Source organism: Parasteatoda tepidariorum, chromosome 10 (genome assembly GCF_043381705.1).
Source record: "Parasteatoda tepidariorum isolate YZ-2023 chromosome 10, CAS_Ptep_4.0, whole genome shotgun sequence".
NCBI lineage: Eukaryota > Metazoa > Arthropoda > Arachnida > Araneae > Theridiidae > Parasteatoda > Parasteatoda tepidariorum.
The window spans coordinates 48762606-48777337 of record NC_092213.1 but is presented as its reverse complement, the minus strand read 5'-3'; the positions used below and the strand labels follow the sequence as shown (position 1 = coordinate 48777337).

The 14732-nt window shown below is 29.5% G+C and overlaps 1 protein-coding gene across 4 annotated transcripts in view; it reads left to right on the top strand.

Annotated features, from left to right (window-relative positions):
• The window catches only part of LOC107447618 (vinexin), a 136090-nt gene continuing 121358 nt past the window's right edge, over positions 1–14732 (top strand). For all 4 annotated transcript variants that reach the window (XM_071186532.1, XM_043039530.2, XM_043039529.2 and 1 more), the window contains exon 1: positions 1–343. In XM_071186532.1, coding sequence (XP_071042633.1) covers positions 239–343 — 105 coding nt within the window. In that variant the 5' untranslated portion in view covers positions 1–238. The remainder of the gene's footprint in view (positions 344–14732) is intronic.

Below are 14732 nucleotides of genomic sequence, written 5' to 3'. Positions count from 1 at the left end.
TAAAGAAAATTATCAAAGTCAGCGAATAGCGCACAACGCATTCTTTACCCGTCAATTTTAAAAATAAAGTGGGGTGGCAAACGTTCTATGAATTATTTTTATGAGTGAGATTTATATGATTTCTTAAAATAATAAAGTCTTAGAATATTCAATCGCTCATTCTCAGTGAAAAGCACGGTTATGTTATGGTCAGTCGCCTATTTGCGATGCTCTCCCTTGGAATAAAAGATATTTATTCATGTCTTTTTCAAAGAGTATATGGTTGAATTTAAGAGGAACTCCTCCATGGGGATTTCGTTTGAGAGGAGGAAAAGGAACAGGGTCTCCTCTTGTAATTTCGAGGGTGAGTCTTCTATTTTTATCTTTACTCCCATCTTCCATCTTAGAATGTCAGTGGTGGTGATGCAATTATTTGTTTTGTCACGTGTACAACACCGAAAAGGTGCGCTCTGCAGTCTGGGTACTTGCCATTATTTATTTCCTTGTTTATTTATATTCTGTGTAATTCATTGTGACTTTCGCTCTCTCTCTCTTTTTTTTGCGATTATATATTGTCTAGTAGACAAAAACAAAAATGAAACATTAATCACTTATGACATTTAATTATAGTTATTTTTCCTTTCTCTTATAGTTATCCTCTCTCCCTCTCGCTTATTATTATATATATATATTTTTAATTACAGTAAAGTGTATAATTTTTTAGAATAGACAAATTTTTTTTTTTTTTTTTTTTTTTAGATAGTTTTTTGAAAATTAGGTATTAACCTTAAAAAAAATTTTCAAAAACTTAATTAAACACTAGAGGGGTAACAATTTTGTACAATTTTCTTAATGTGCAGTTTTTTTTAAATAAAAGATTCATTTTTTAATAATTTTTTTGTTAAAAATTAATTGTTAAACAATTAAATGAAACTCTAAAATTTAATAAAACAATTAAATAAAGTATTCAATTAGTGTGTAATTTGGAAATTTATACTTTTATGCTTAAAAAGATCTATACACACAATTATGTAATATACTACATAAGACACTCGATTAACCGGAATGGTCAGGAAATATCTCGTCTCAAATAATTGAATTTACATAAATTTTAATGCTTTTTTTTAAATAGAAAATGTAAACTTATTCAATAGGACTTTAATGATTTAATTAATATAAAAGAAAATGTGAATAATTTAATTAATATAAAAGGAAATGACTGAATATTAATTTTAATATTTTAAATGATTGTAATGCTAAAAATAACAATAATAATAACAATAAGTATTAAAGTGTTTTGTTAAGAATGAAATGAAAGAAATCTGTTTTCGTTTCAACGAATTCAACTTCTCAAATATCTTCAGTAGATATTTTATTATGGAGAAAGATCTATTTGTCATAAATGTTTTTGCGGTACTGTAAGAACGAATATAGTTTCAAAACAATTGGAAAAGACTATTTAGTCGTCTAGAGTAGTGGTCTTTAACTCCCAGGCCTTGGATCAAATGGTATACCGGGCTCATTAAACTATATTAGGAACATTAAACTATTTCCATTTTATTTATTATGGTGCTTTGATTGTTTTTGTATAACTTTGTTTCAAAAGTTGACACCCCCGTGACGATGAGAAGGTTGGGGGGGGGGAGTAGGGGGCACTGGTGTTGAGAAGCGATTCACAATTTTTTTTCCAGCTATGTAACCATAAACGATCATACTTCTTTTGGTGAAATTCTGACAGCTGTAAAAAATTCAATAAGCAGGTTTGAATTTGTTAAAAAAAGAGGAAAACTTCAAATTTAGTTAGAAACATTTAGTGAGAAGAAATTTTTTTTCCCCATTGCTTTATCAATAACAGTCTAAAGATTAGGTATTAGGTCAGTTGAATTTGCTGGCCTGCAGCTAGTGGCTTCTAGCCTAGTAGTTTTTGGTGTATGCATAAATCATGTTGAATATATATATATAATATCGCATTTAACTATAGCATAGAATTAAAGATGTGTCCTGATGAAGACTTTTGGGGAGTTCTTACTTTTGACAAAAACATATGCATTTGTGTATAATATTTACTATTTTACTACTTATTTTTATTGGCATTTTACTTAAATGATTTCATGAAAATAACTTTAACTATTAAATGAATATTCGGATAAAAACCTATTACATGTCTCAAAAAATGAAATAAATAAATAAATAAATCACAGCTGATTAAAAAAAAAGTGTTCCAGCCCTTTTCGTACTTCCTCGTATTTCCACGTATATTTCGTATTTATACTCTTAACTCTATGATTTCCACGGAATCTTAGGCTTCCGCGGAACACTTCTTGTGAACAGCTGTTCTAGACTAATTCGAACCCATTAATCGAGTATTCTGTATCAAGCATTTTTTATATTGAGTTTGATTCTAGTTTTCGTACAATTATTTTAAACACATCTTATAGGGCAGCGTTGGCTATGGGGATAGAATGTTCGTCTAACAATGAGGTGAACCAGGTTCGAATCCCAGAGGTTTCTGGCTGATAGAAATTCTGCTCCCGGCTCGCACCAACCACAGTGCTGAAGTTAAATATTCTTAGTGGTAGGCATATACCATGAATAAGAATCTCCTCGGGCAGACAGTGGATGGTTTTCGCGGTTTTCCTCTCCGTGTAAAACAAATGTGGGTTAGTCCCATCAAAAAAGTCCTCCACCAAGTCTAGTTTGTCACAATGCTTGATCCAGGAGCTCCCTTGTCTTCTAAATTGCGTTCAAAATTACATGCTACGGAGTTAAACATTGATAGTAACTCAGAATTGGGTCAGCTGTTCAAAGCCAGTTTTAAAATTAGTAGAAGTTATTTTCATCATTAAAAAAGTCTTAATACACGATATAGGATCATCCACTACCCAGATAATTAGATGCTGGTTAATTAAGACTACTTAATAATATGACATTTTTAATTAAACACAGTTATTAAATTTTTCCTTTTTTTAATGCTGTAAAATTACTGTAATAAAATATCAAAACACAATTAAACATTTTCCATTACTCAAATAATCAAATACCGAATAATCGAGATTATTGTTTAATGAATTCTTAATTAAACGCTATTATCAAAAATTATTTACATTCTTGACTGCTAAAAAAAATACCATAACAAATCTTAAAACACAACCTTTGCAACCTTATAATTTGATTTCGGTTTATTGAAATTACCGTAAAAATTATTTTTTAACTAAGCAAAATTATCAGAGATTATTTTTCATGTTAATTTTATAAAAAGCAATCGTAAAAAAAAAGCCTAAAAAAAGAAAGGGAAAAATATGGGTGGATTATATTATTAGCTAACAGAATCCCTTTACATAAACTCCGCATCCTCTTATAGATATATGTTGACAGACTTGGAAAAGTGGATGATCTTTTGCCCATCATAATTTACTCTCACTTTCCCGTTTCCGGAGTTCCGCCCTAGCATGTCCACCGGAACTCCTTTCGACAATTCATTGTTGATCATGATATCTCAAAGTTTACGGTTCGTAAACTTCGACATGTATGCATTGTCAAGAATAAAAAATTATACAGTATGAGTTAAATTATGTTTAGAATGTTCTATAACAGTAGTAGACGAGTATACATAATAGGAAGTCAGATGATTTTGATTATTGTATCGAACAGTTGTACCTGAAAGTCATTGTTTACAATGAAACTTGAAAATTATTCGATTTGTGTCTTATTAAACTGCGGCATCGATTTATTAGTTACTCGAAGCTGAAAACTGTGCAACAGTTGTAGGAAAAATATTAAAAACTTCATTCTTTATTGTTAGAATAATTGTAATATTTTTTAGTTCGCAATATGGCACTTTCATCACTTTTGACATAAAAATTGATTATATTTTTCGAATAAAAAAACTGGCGAATTTTTAAAAATAAACAGTCGAAGGGAAAGATTTCAAATTTTTAAATAAAATAGCGGGCATTTATGTGTAAAAATTATGTATAATATTTAAAAAAAAAGTAATATAGAATAAATGTTTATTTATTCATGTTTACATTAAAATAATTCTCATTCAATGTTTAAACTAATTCAATGTTTACATAAAAAGAACAAAATAGTTAAAACGAATAGCATTTGAGAACTGAAAGAGCAATTAAAAATTTGCAGACGTCATTGAAAGTTTTTAAAACTTATAATGTATGAGAAGAATTCATAACATTCTTCTAGTTTTTTTTTTCGTTAGTTAACAAGTTAACAAATTTTTAGTATTTTGCAAACTTTCATTATATTTTCATAAAACTAAAACGAAACAATTTTTTTAAAAGAAATATTATTTAAGTTGTGAAAAATTACTTGAAATTTGTTAAAGCTATCTTGATTAATTCGTTTCAAAAATTAATAAAATGTAAAAATAAATTTTTTAGCTTACTAAGTTTTTTTTCATGCGTTTTGGCTTCACTTATTTTTTAGTTTTTCTTCTTCTTATTATTATTATTATCGTCAACTATTATTTCGTAATTTAATGTCCAATTTTTAATACAAACAATATATTTCGTAAGAAAACATATATTTTATTTATATTAATTATTATCATTTTTTAGACATGAAACTTTTAAATTTCCTGCTGCGTGTTATGGATACAACAACTCACAAAGTTTTATTTCATGCTAATTTTTTTCCTGTGTTGTGGGCTGCACTTATTATTTTTTTTTACATATATACTGTTTGCTTTTTTTTAATTATTGTCTCATAATTTTATATTCATTTTTCATTAATACAAATTTTTTAATGTTCGCATATTTTATTCAACTTTATTATTATCATTTTTTTAGAAATAAAGCTTTAAATTATCTGTTCCAAATCTCTTTTATTTTCCTCATTTATTCAGTTTTGAGAATGAGTGCCCATTTTCGGGAGCTCGCAACATGTCGACTTTTTACACCTTCACATTTGAAGAGGAAGATTTTATGTTATCAAGTATATCTTTCAATTTTTTGGAATTATTTATTTGAAACCTTTTACTGTTGCTGTAGAAGGAACAAGCAAAACAACTTAACCGTTTAATTTCTTTTAAGTGCTATTGCGTGACAAAGTTGCTCATGTAATTCTCCATTTAACATTTCCCTACATTTAACCTTACTTTTATTCAAAACAGATTCAAATTTTTCATCTTCCGCTAATGGGCAATTTACATGTGTTTTGAATCGATCAAAAATAGAGATTTAATTATCATCTTTCTAAAGGCTAAATAAATTTCTTATATTTTACTAACTAAATTGTTTTAAGCCAAAATTGCTTTAAAATGAATTTTAAATGAGAGTTTTTTGTTGTTGCTGATTTTAAATAGTTAAACATCAATGTTGTAATTAAGGGATGAATCGGTGGAGGGCGTAGATAAAATGGACAGGTCAAGAACAAAATGCTGGTTATGACCTTGGACTTTCACGAAAATGGATTTACGCAACAAACCGGAGGAAGTGTAAGACAAATCGCTATTATTCTTAAGGTGGCAAAAAAAGCTAAATCACTTGGAGGGAAAAAAAATATCCACTACGGTTGGTTAAACTATCAAAATAATTGAATAAAAATAAATGAAACATACAATAAAATAAGCAATAAATATAAGGTGAAGTGTTTTATAATACGGACAGCAGAAATTATTAGGATAGAATAGAAAATTTAAAGAATTGAACAATGCAATTTTAACAATAAGCATTTTTGTTGATTTAATATCCTGATTTTAGTCAATCTACGACTTTTTGAAGAAAACTTCCTTTTAATTTAGTACGCGAAAACTTCAACGGAGCATCATCAATAACTTTTCAAAAGTTACTTTTGATTCATTAATCGTATTTTCACAAATTAAGACTCAATCTTAATGGTTCAGGGTCTAACCTTATATATGCTAGTTAATTAGTGCAAACAGAGTAAGTTACGAAATCAGAAACAAAAATGTACTTTCTCGGAATAAGCATACTTTTTACTCTACGCAGTTTGATTTCAAGTCCTCAAAATAAGTGGGAAATATGACAGCGACAGAAAGCTTGGATGCTAAATGTTTATTTTATTTTTTGTACATTCCGGGTCATATCGTGAGAACTATTTAAGCGAATCGAAAAATATTTGCCTATGATTATAAATCGTATTTATATCAAGATAAATGTAAAAAAAAAAATTGTAATAACTATTTATCATTTTTTAAAATTATTTTATCTAAGAATTTCGAATTTTAGGGCTTACATATTTTTGCATGTTCTAAATATGTATTAATTTCAATTTAAAACAATTTTGCTTGCTGTTTTAACACATTCCTTTGNCAGATTCAAATTTTTCATCTTCCACTAATGGGCGATTTACATGTGTTTTGAATCGATCAAAAATAGAGATTTAATTATCATATTTCAAAAGGCTAAATAAATTTATTATATTTTACTAACTAAATTGTTTTAACCCAAAATTGCTTTAAAATGAATTTTAAATTAGAGTTTTTTGTTGTTGCTGATTTTAAATAGTTAAACATCAATATTGTAATTAAGGGAAGAATCGGTGGAGGGCGTAGATAAAATGGACAGGTCAAGAACAAAATGCTGGTTATAACCTTGGACTTTCACGAAAATGGACTTACGCAACAAACCGGAAGAAGCGTAAGATAAATCGCTATTATTCTTAAGGTGGCAAAAAAAGTTATCCGCTACGGTTGGTTAAACTATCAAAAAAATGAATAAAAATAAATGAAACATACAATAAAATAAGCAATGAATTTAAGGTGTTTTATAACACGAACAGCAGAAATTATTAGGATAGAATAGAAAATTTAAAGAACTGAACAATACAATTTTAACAATAAGCGTTTTTATTGATTTAATATCCTGATTTTAGTCCACTTACGACTTTTTGTAAAAAACTTTCTTTTAATGTAGTGTGCGAAAAAATTAACGTAGCATCCTGAATAACTTTTGATTTCAATGATCGAATTTTCATGAACTAAGACTCAATCTTAATGGTTCAGGGTCTAACCTTAAATATGCTAGTTAATTAGTGCAAACAGACAGCCTAATTGGGGACCCGGGGCAAAAACTTCTTTGAGGGCCTCCTCTGCTTCACTACTGCAGTAATGAAAAACCGAACTTTATGGAAGTATTTAAATTTTTCACCGCATTATACATAAGTAACAAGAAAATTGACTAGAACCTAAAAAAGCTATAAAGTTCCCCCCCCCCTCCAATGGTCAGACGAAATAACGTTCTGTCCATTTTATTGATTTTCTGACAATTCTGATTGTTAACTTTGTCATCGATCTACGAAAAATTCATATCCTTGCTGATTATAGGGCGGAATTCAACTAAATTTTCGCAATTGCGATGGCTCACTTAAGCCAATCAGAAGCCTGCATTTTTGTAAACACATCGCATTTTGCGATATGTAAAAATACAGGCTTTTGATTGGCTCAATTTGTCCATAGAAATTGCGAAATTTTAGCTGCATTCCGCACTAGAAAGCCATGGATTTACGAAACATAAACTTTTTGTATTCATATGATAGATTATTGAAGAAGCTAACATAAAATTGACGGGTTTTACAGTGTACTGATATTTTGTTCAAAAAAAGTTCATTAAGGGAGGAAGTCTAAAATAAACTTTCCATTTGATTTAGGGGCCCCCTCTGATGTGGGGCCTGGGGCTACTGCCCCGCATGCCCCTGTCTTTGTCAGGCTCTGTAAATAGATTAAATTACGAAATCAAAAACAAAAATGTACTTTCTCGGAATAAACATACCTTTTACTCGACGCAGTTGGATTTCAAGTCCTCAAAACAAGTGGGAAATATGATTCGAATTGCTAGGTCAGGACAGCGACAGAAAGCTTGGATGCTAAATGTTTATTTTATTTTTCCGGGTCATATCGTGAAAACTATTAAAGCGAATCGAAAAATATTTGCCCATGATTATAAATCGTATTTATATTAAGATAAATGTAAAAAAAAATTGTAATAACTATTTATAATTGTTTTTTTATTATTTTATTTAAGAATTTCGAATTTTAGGGCTTACATATTTTTGCATGTTCTAAATATGTATTAATTTCAATTTAAAACAATTTTGCTTGCTGTTTTAACACATTCCTTTGTTCTGAGGAAAAAAGTAGATGTTTCGATATGCCACTGTTTTCTTATCTATCTTTATCAGTTAAGTAAGCGAATTTTAGAAACTGTTTTCTTTTTTTTTTCCTTTTAAAGAAGATCAAAGTTATTACGGATGTGATGTCAATGCTATTCTTATCGTTGTATGACTTTAAATAGATGTTATGTTAGTGGATTTTCATTAAAACTATTTTTTAAATAATTTCAAGGTATTAAGCGCTAAAAAAAATTCACTGCTTATTATAATAGTTTACCATTTCTTTTCTTGCTATACATTTCTGCTCTTTTAATTCGATAATTTTCTCCCCAATTATAAAACGATTAACTGTAGCTCACTTGGATCTAATTACTGGCTGCTAGAAAACTGGCAAGATGGAAATTAATTCACGTCTGCATTCTTAAATTAGCCTTAATAATGTTTATAAGTTTAGCTAACCTTAATAATATTTATAGGCTTAGCTAACCTTAATAATATTTATAAATTACTTTAGCTAATCAATAAAAAAATACCTTAATAAGTTTTGGTTGTGTGTTAGATGTATAATTAGATATTAGACAATTAAAAAGTGCAAAAAAAATTTCCGACCATAAAATTTTTAATTTTTAAGGATATTTTAATGGCGAAGTTAATTAATCTAAATATAAATCATTATCTACCAAGTTATGAAACAATAAAAATCAGCATAATGCATCATTTATTGTTAAAAATAAAACAAAAGTTAATGTTTGTTTTAAATAAATTAAAAAATGTAAAGCAGAATGGAGTGAACTAATTATTAAATTTGAATTTCAATAATTACACTCTATAACAAAGAAATCGACGCACCAAGAACGCACTAAGACGCGCAAAATCGACGCTCGATCAGGCTGGAATGATGCCGACTGGGGAGGTACAGTCTTTAGCGACAAATCCCGCTTCCAACTGTGCCCTGACGATCATCGAAGACGTGTTTGGAGACGCACAGGGCAGAGGGGGTATCCTGCCTTCACTATTGCACGCCACACCGGCCCTCAACAAGGCATTATGGTCTGGGGTGCCATTTCCTTTGACAGCCGGACCCCTTTGGTCGTCATTAGAGGTACACTTACTGCACAGCGGTACGTCGACGAAATCCTAAGACCTGTTTTGCTACCGTTCCTTTTGCAGCGCCCTGGTCTGGTTTTTCAGCAGGACAATGCCAGACCACATACGGCACATGTTGCTATGAACTGTCTGCAAGCTTGTCAAACTCTTCCTTGGCCTGCNGAATTTTCTCAGTTAGTTTTTTAAAAATCTGATACGGTTTACTTCTTAAAAACGGCTGTGTTACTTGATTATTTCGGTTATTATCAGAACTGTTTTCAATTTTTGTAATCTGCCGTTATGATATTGTACCGTCTTTATAATCCCCTTCCGATGTGTATATTGTTATGTCTTAATTTTGAACAAGGATTCTTAAAAGTAATTACTCCTGTAGCAGAATTTAGCGCATCATCATCTTTCTAAATCAAAATTTAACTGCAACTCAAACGATCATTATTGTAAAAACCATTAATGTAAGCCATTATTGTAAAACCAAAAACCATCCTTGTGAAAATAATGCTTACTTAAACATATGTATAGCGAAATTTGAATTCGCAAATTTAAAGTACCTAAAAATTAAACACAAGAAATGTATATTGTATAAATTTTATTTAAAACATTACATTATACTTAGAAAGGAAGATAATGTAAATCCCTATTTAAGGCATCTAAAAAAACAGAAAAAAAATAATGCAGATTAAGTTTAGCTTAAAATTAATACAATAAATGTTACCAAGGTGTACCATACTAGAACAACAAATTACAACAGAAATATTCATAATGATCTCAGAGGAAAAGTAATCTGCAGACACTGACAATAATTTTAATTTAATTTGAATTTCTGACCCCTAAAATATAGGGAGTAGATGGAATTTGCAAAATATAATCCCAATAGTTCGGTCAGGAGAGCTGTCTAAAGTTTGAACCCCTTAATCTTAATTTTAATTTTTGTGCATTTCACCATATCTCTAGGACATTTTAAGCGAATTGAAAAGTTTTTACAAACAATTATAAAATTCGCTTATTCAAAGATAATTCAATACGAAATATAACTTTTAGTAAATATTTATTTATTATTCTATTTTTTTATTATTTTATTTAATATTTAATAATAATCGAAAAAAATTTTGAATTGTGAGGTATATAATTTTTTTACATCGTTTTAAAGAATGCAATTTTAAATGGTAAAATACAAAATTAGCGAGAAATCGGTCAAATAGTTCCTAATGTTCCGAAAGCCAAATTAAACATTCTTAAATCATTTAACTTATTTAATGATGACGTTTGATCTTTATTTTAATACATCACTTGTACTGTTATTGCTTATCTTAGTCCAGCGATTCCCAAAAAATATTCCGCTGTACCTTAGGGTTCCGAAGAAATGTTATTGAGGTTCAGTTAGATAGGACTTTATTTAACCAATTTCGATTTTTAAACATGTAATTATATTTACATTTCATCAATAATCTTTTTTTTTCAATAATTTAGTTATTTTTATGAAATATTCTAAATAAAATGTTGATTGCTAGATTGAAAGGTTAAAACTTTTTCAATTCAAAATAAAAGAAAAATTATATTCTTCACAATTTTGAAATAATTAGTAGTCTTTATTTGGCAATTGCTCATAAATTTAATTGATGAAGCCGAGGGTCAGTTAACGAATGTCGGTCATTTAGGGTTCCTCATCCGATGGAAATTCGGAACCGCTGTCCCAAACCAGCTAGTCCGTATACATTCAGAAAATCCAAAACACGAAATGGTCTTAGTCCCCAAGGCAGGAGAGATGATCTGGTGTGGAATTCGAGTTATTGCATTTTCCGTAGATGGGGAAGATCTTTTTACCTTGGTCAAATCTAAGACACTTTTAAGTGCCCATTTTATAGTTTTCATAGTGCAGTCACTCTCGTAATTCAAAGCACTTTCATGTCGTTAAAACTAAAGTAATTAGTATCCTAGATCAGCGGTTTCCAAAAGATGTTCCGTTGGACCTTAAAGTTCCATAGAAGGTACAGGAGTTGTGAGAGTAAGGGATTTTTTTAAAGAACAATAACGATTTCAGAAGCTAATAATAACATTTATATCCATCAATGAATTATTCATCTTTTACTTATTATTTTGGTTATTTTTTAGAAATTTTTCATCGAAGTGCTAATAAAAAAAGAAATAGCAAAATTTAAAAACAAAGAATAATTATAAAGTTATTTTTTTATTACAGTATATTAAAATAATTGCATTCGTATCTCCCATTGAACTTAACAATTGTAAATAAAATAATTGAGAAATAGGTCTTTCTGAAAACCATTTTTAACACTTCTTTTTCGTTTTCATTTGAAAGGAAGCCTTAATTAATTTTTACTTTATTCATTTTCATGTCAGATAACTAATTCCGGAGAACAGAAGCCTTTCTTGATCTGCGAATTCAACTGTCAGAAATAAAACCTAATTTTAAAACAATTATTTATGAAACGATGAAAAAAAAAATCCTTTTCTCTCTCTTCATATCACAAGTTTTTTCTTTTTTTAAATAAATAGTGTTGTTGATGTTGTTGCTTATTCTGACTGGTCTTGCCAATAGGTTAGATCAGCTCCTTGAGTTCGTAAATGTTCAGAAAATTCAAAACTGGAAAGGTTCCTTTTTTTAAATCTTCCCTTTCAAGTTCCAGGCAGGAGAGGAGAAAAAAAGATTACATTGGGGAACAATTTTTGCTGGCTTGTTTTCTGTCCTTAAACAGATCTTGGATACTTTCGTATTGTTGATCTCAAATCTTCAACCGGTTTCGCTCTCCAAACTACAGCTTTTATTCTTTTTTATTTATTTTTATAAAAGAAATTGCATTTTTAGACTATTTTTTCTCGAAATGTAAAAGTTAAAAAACATTATATATGACAAGGGGTCGCATTAATGTTGCGACAAACCTCTACGGGATTATGGGCTCATCAATAGGATTGAAATTGAATAGGAATTCATACCTGGGAGTGTCGTCATACGCCGCTGGGGGCGCTTCTCATATTAGGAACTATTTTTTTGCGTGCCACAGTGGGCCAGCATCCAAGGTTTCGTGGCCAAAATTAGTATTTCGATAAAATTTGGTTTCAAAATTTGGGGTCTTTTATTTAGGAGCAAAACTAATTTCATACTTGAAATAACCAAACCGGAACTAAGCAAGATCAAGTATTTGTAACCGAAAATTTGTTTCCCAGTGTTAATAATTTAGGATCATTTAGGACTCCATAGGCGGAAAGTATCGTTGTTTTAGATTATTTCTTTCAATGTTTTGCCATTAAAATCTTTTTATTTTTTCTTTCAAAGTAGCCTTGATGTCCATTTAAATAATTCATTACCGAAATTGTATATTTCTGAAAACACGAGGTCAAATACTTTTTATACAGGGTAAGATTTCTCCGCAAAATAAAGTAAAAGGAGGTAGTGGGAAAGTGTTTGCAGTCATCTGTCATCGTTGAGGCTCCTCCGGAAGTCGGGTTCTCGGATCATACATCTTATACCTCCTATTTTCTTAACAGCGAATTGGGTTAGAGCCAGGCACTGCTTAACTCTGCCCATTGTTCGGGAAACCGCTTTTTTTGAATATAGAATTACAGAATAGTTAAAAGTTTCTTGAGAAGCTGCGCTAGCTGATATGTTACCGCTGTAGTGTCAAAATCAGGTATTCAACAAATTATCTAGCTATTTTGCGGATTAATAAGGGTTTTCCGTTAAAGTGCCAGAAATTGTTTCATTTCTCAAATTACCTAGGTTATTTGTGAACTACCTAGATAATCTTTATATTACCCAACTAGTCTCTCGTTAAAGTGAAAATAGGATCTTTGTTGGAACAACAGCAACGTTTCTATACCCTTAAATTAACATAACGTTATTTATTCATTTTTAGTTATCTAAAAATCAAGTTACTACAATGAACACGTTAGTTGATAGAATTAATCATCAATCACTTTGAAAAATATAATGCGAAGAATCAAACGGTTTAAAATATTATTTCAATTAAGGAAATTAACATAGTGTTATTTATTTAATTTTCAGTGACTTAAGAATCAAGTTAATACAATCAAACAATCAACAAATTAGTTAATGTGAGAGACTAATTTTTAATCTTTAACGAAACGGAGACTATTAATGAACATATTATTTGTGTAAATTGCGGGGAAAAAACTTAATTCCGCACTTTAACGGATGATTTTAGTTAATCCGCAGATTAGATTGGTAGTGTACATATTAACGGGTTATAATGGTTTTGAAAATTTCGCACACATTTATTAGTGAATTTGTTCAATTTGAGTATAACAAAATTATATCTAGTATGCTAGAAATTTATTTCGTTTTATTAAATATTAAAGAATTTATTTATTTTATCTTATGGATGATAGTAATGAATAGACAAAGATAAATTGGTTTAGAACTCAGAAGACTAGGCGACTTCTACTTTGACCTCGGGGGATAAATATCTCATGCTTAGCGCGACGAAAATGATACTTTATTTCAATATCTAGGTTTACATTATTTCTTTCTGGAATTAAAAGCAATTTTATCCGCTTGAGTTGAGGCAGAATATTAGATCGAACTAATATTCTACCCTTAAGACTTGTCATAAGAGACTTGGAATTACACTATCACCAATGGCAAATTATTATTTAGACTTCTATGCTACTACACGGAGAAAGAAATTCTGTTATAATTACCGTACTATTGTAATGAAATTTCTGGTAAAAAAAAAAAAACATATAATTCTAGTTAAAAAAATTAAAAAAAATTGCAAATAAATAAATAAACCACTAAAATCAAAATATATAATATTTAAATTATTCATTTAGTAAATTTTCCGTTCATGTGGTAACGGTTTATCTGGTAACGGTTATTATGTAAAATCGTATTTATTGTTAATTTTACCAAAATCATTGCCAATGTGCTTCTGTAAAATTACGACACGGTTAATTTTACCACACGACACGGTAAAGACACGGTTAATTTTACCACATTCTGGTAGTTTTGATCATAAATTTTTTCTTAGTGCACTATGCTTATGATCTGCATGATTGTCCGCCGATTCTGACTCTAAAAATAAAAAAATTTGACTTATTGTGAATCGAATCATTCAAGTATAGTATATGCAAACTATACTTTTGAGTGTTGAATGTATCAGCATAACGAGTTTTTATTTCGCACATTCGATATAAATGTAATCTTGTTTTAATTTTTATTAGCTTTTTGTTTCAATTTATTAAAAGTAATCCTAGTTAATGTATAAATAATATTATAAATCCTGCTTTGAACCTTTTTTTTTGTTGTTGAAAAAGTCGAAACATACCCTCCAACTGCTACGGAATTTCCGTAGTTTCAGAAATCTTCTTTTCAGACGGTAGCAAAATTAATGTCTTAATATTTAAAGAAAATTACTTTTAGCGTAACTTGTCCACTATTACTTATAAAAGTGCAGGCCATATGGCTAGATTCTTAAGTTCTGATAAAAGTTTTATGAGAGATCCATTTGCTTTAAAAATTTCTACTTTGGTTTGCTACCACTAGAAAGAATTATTTTCAAAATCCTCATAAGTTGGAGGGTATG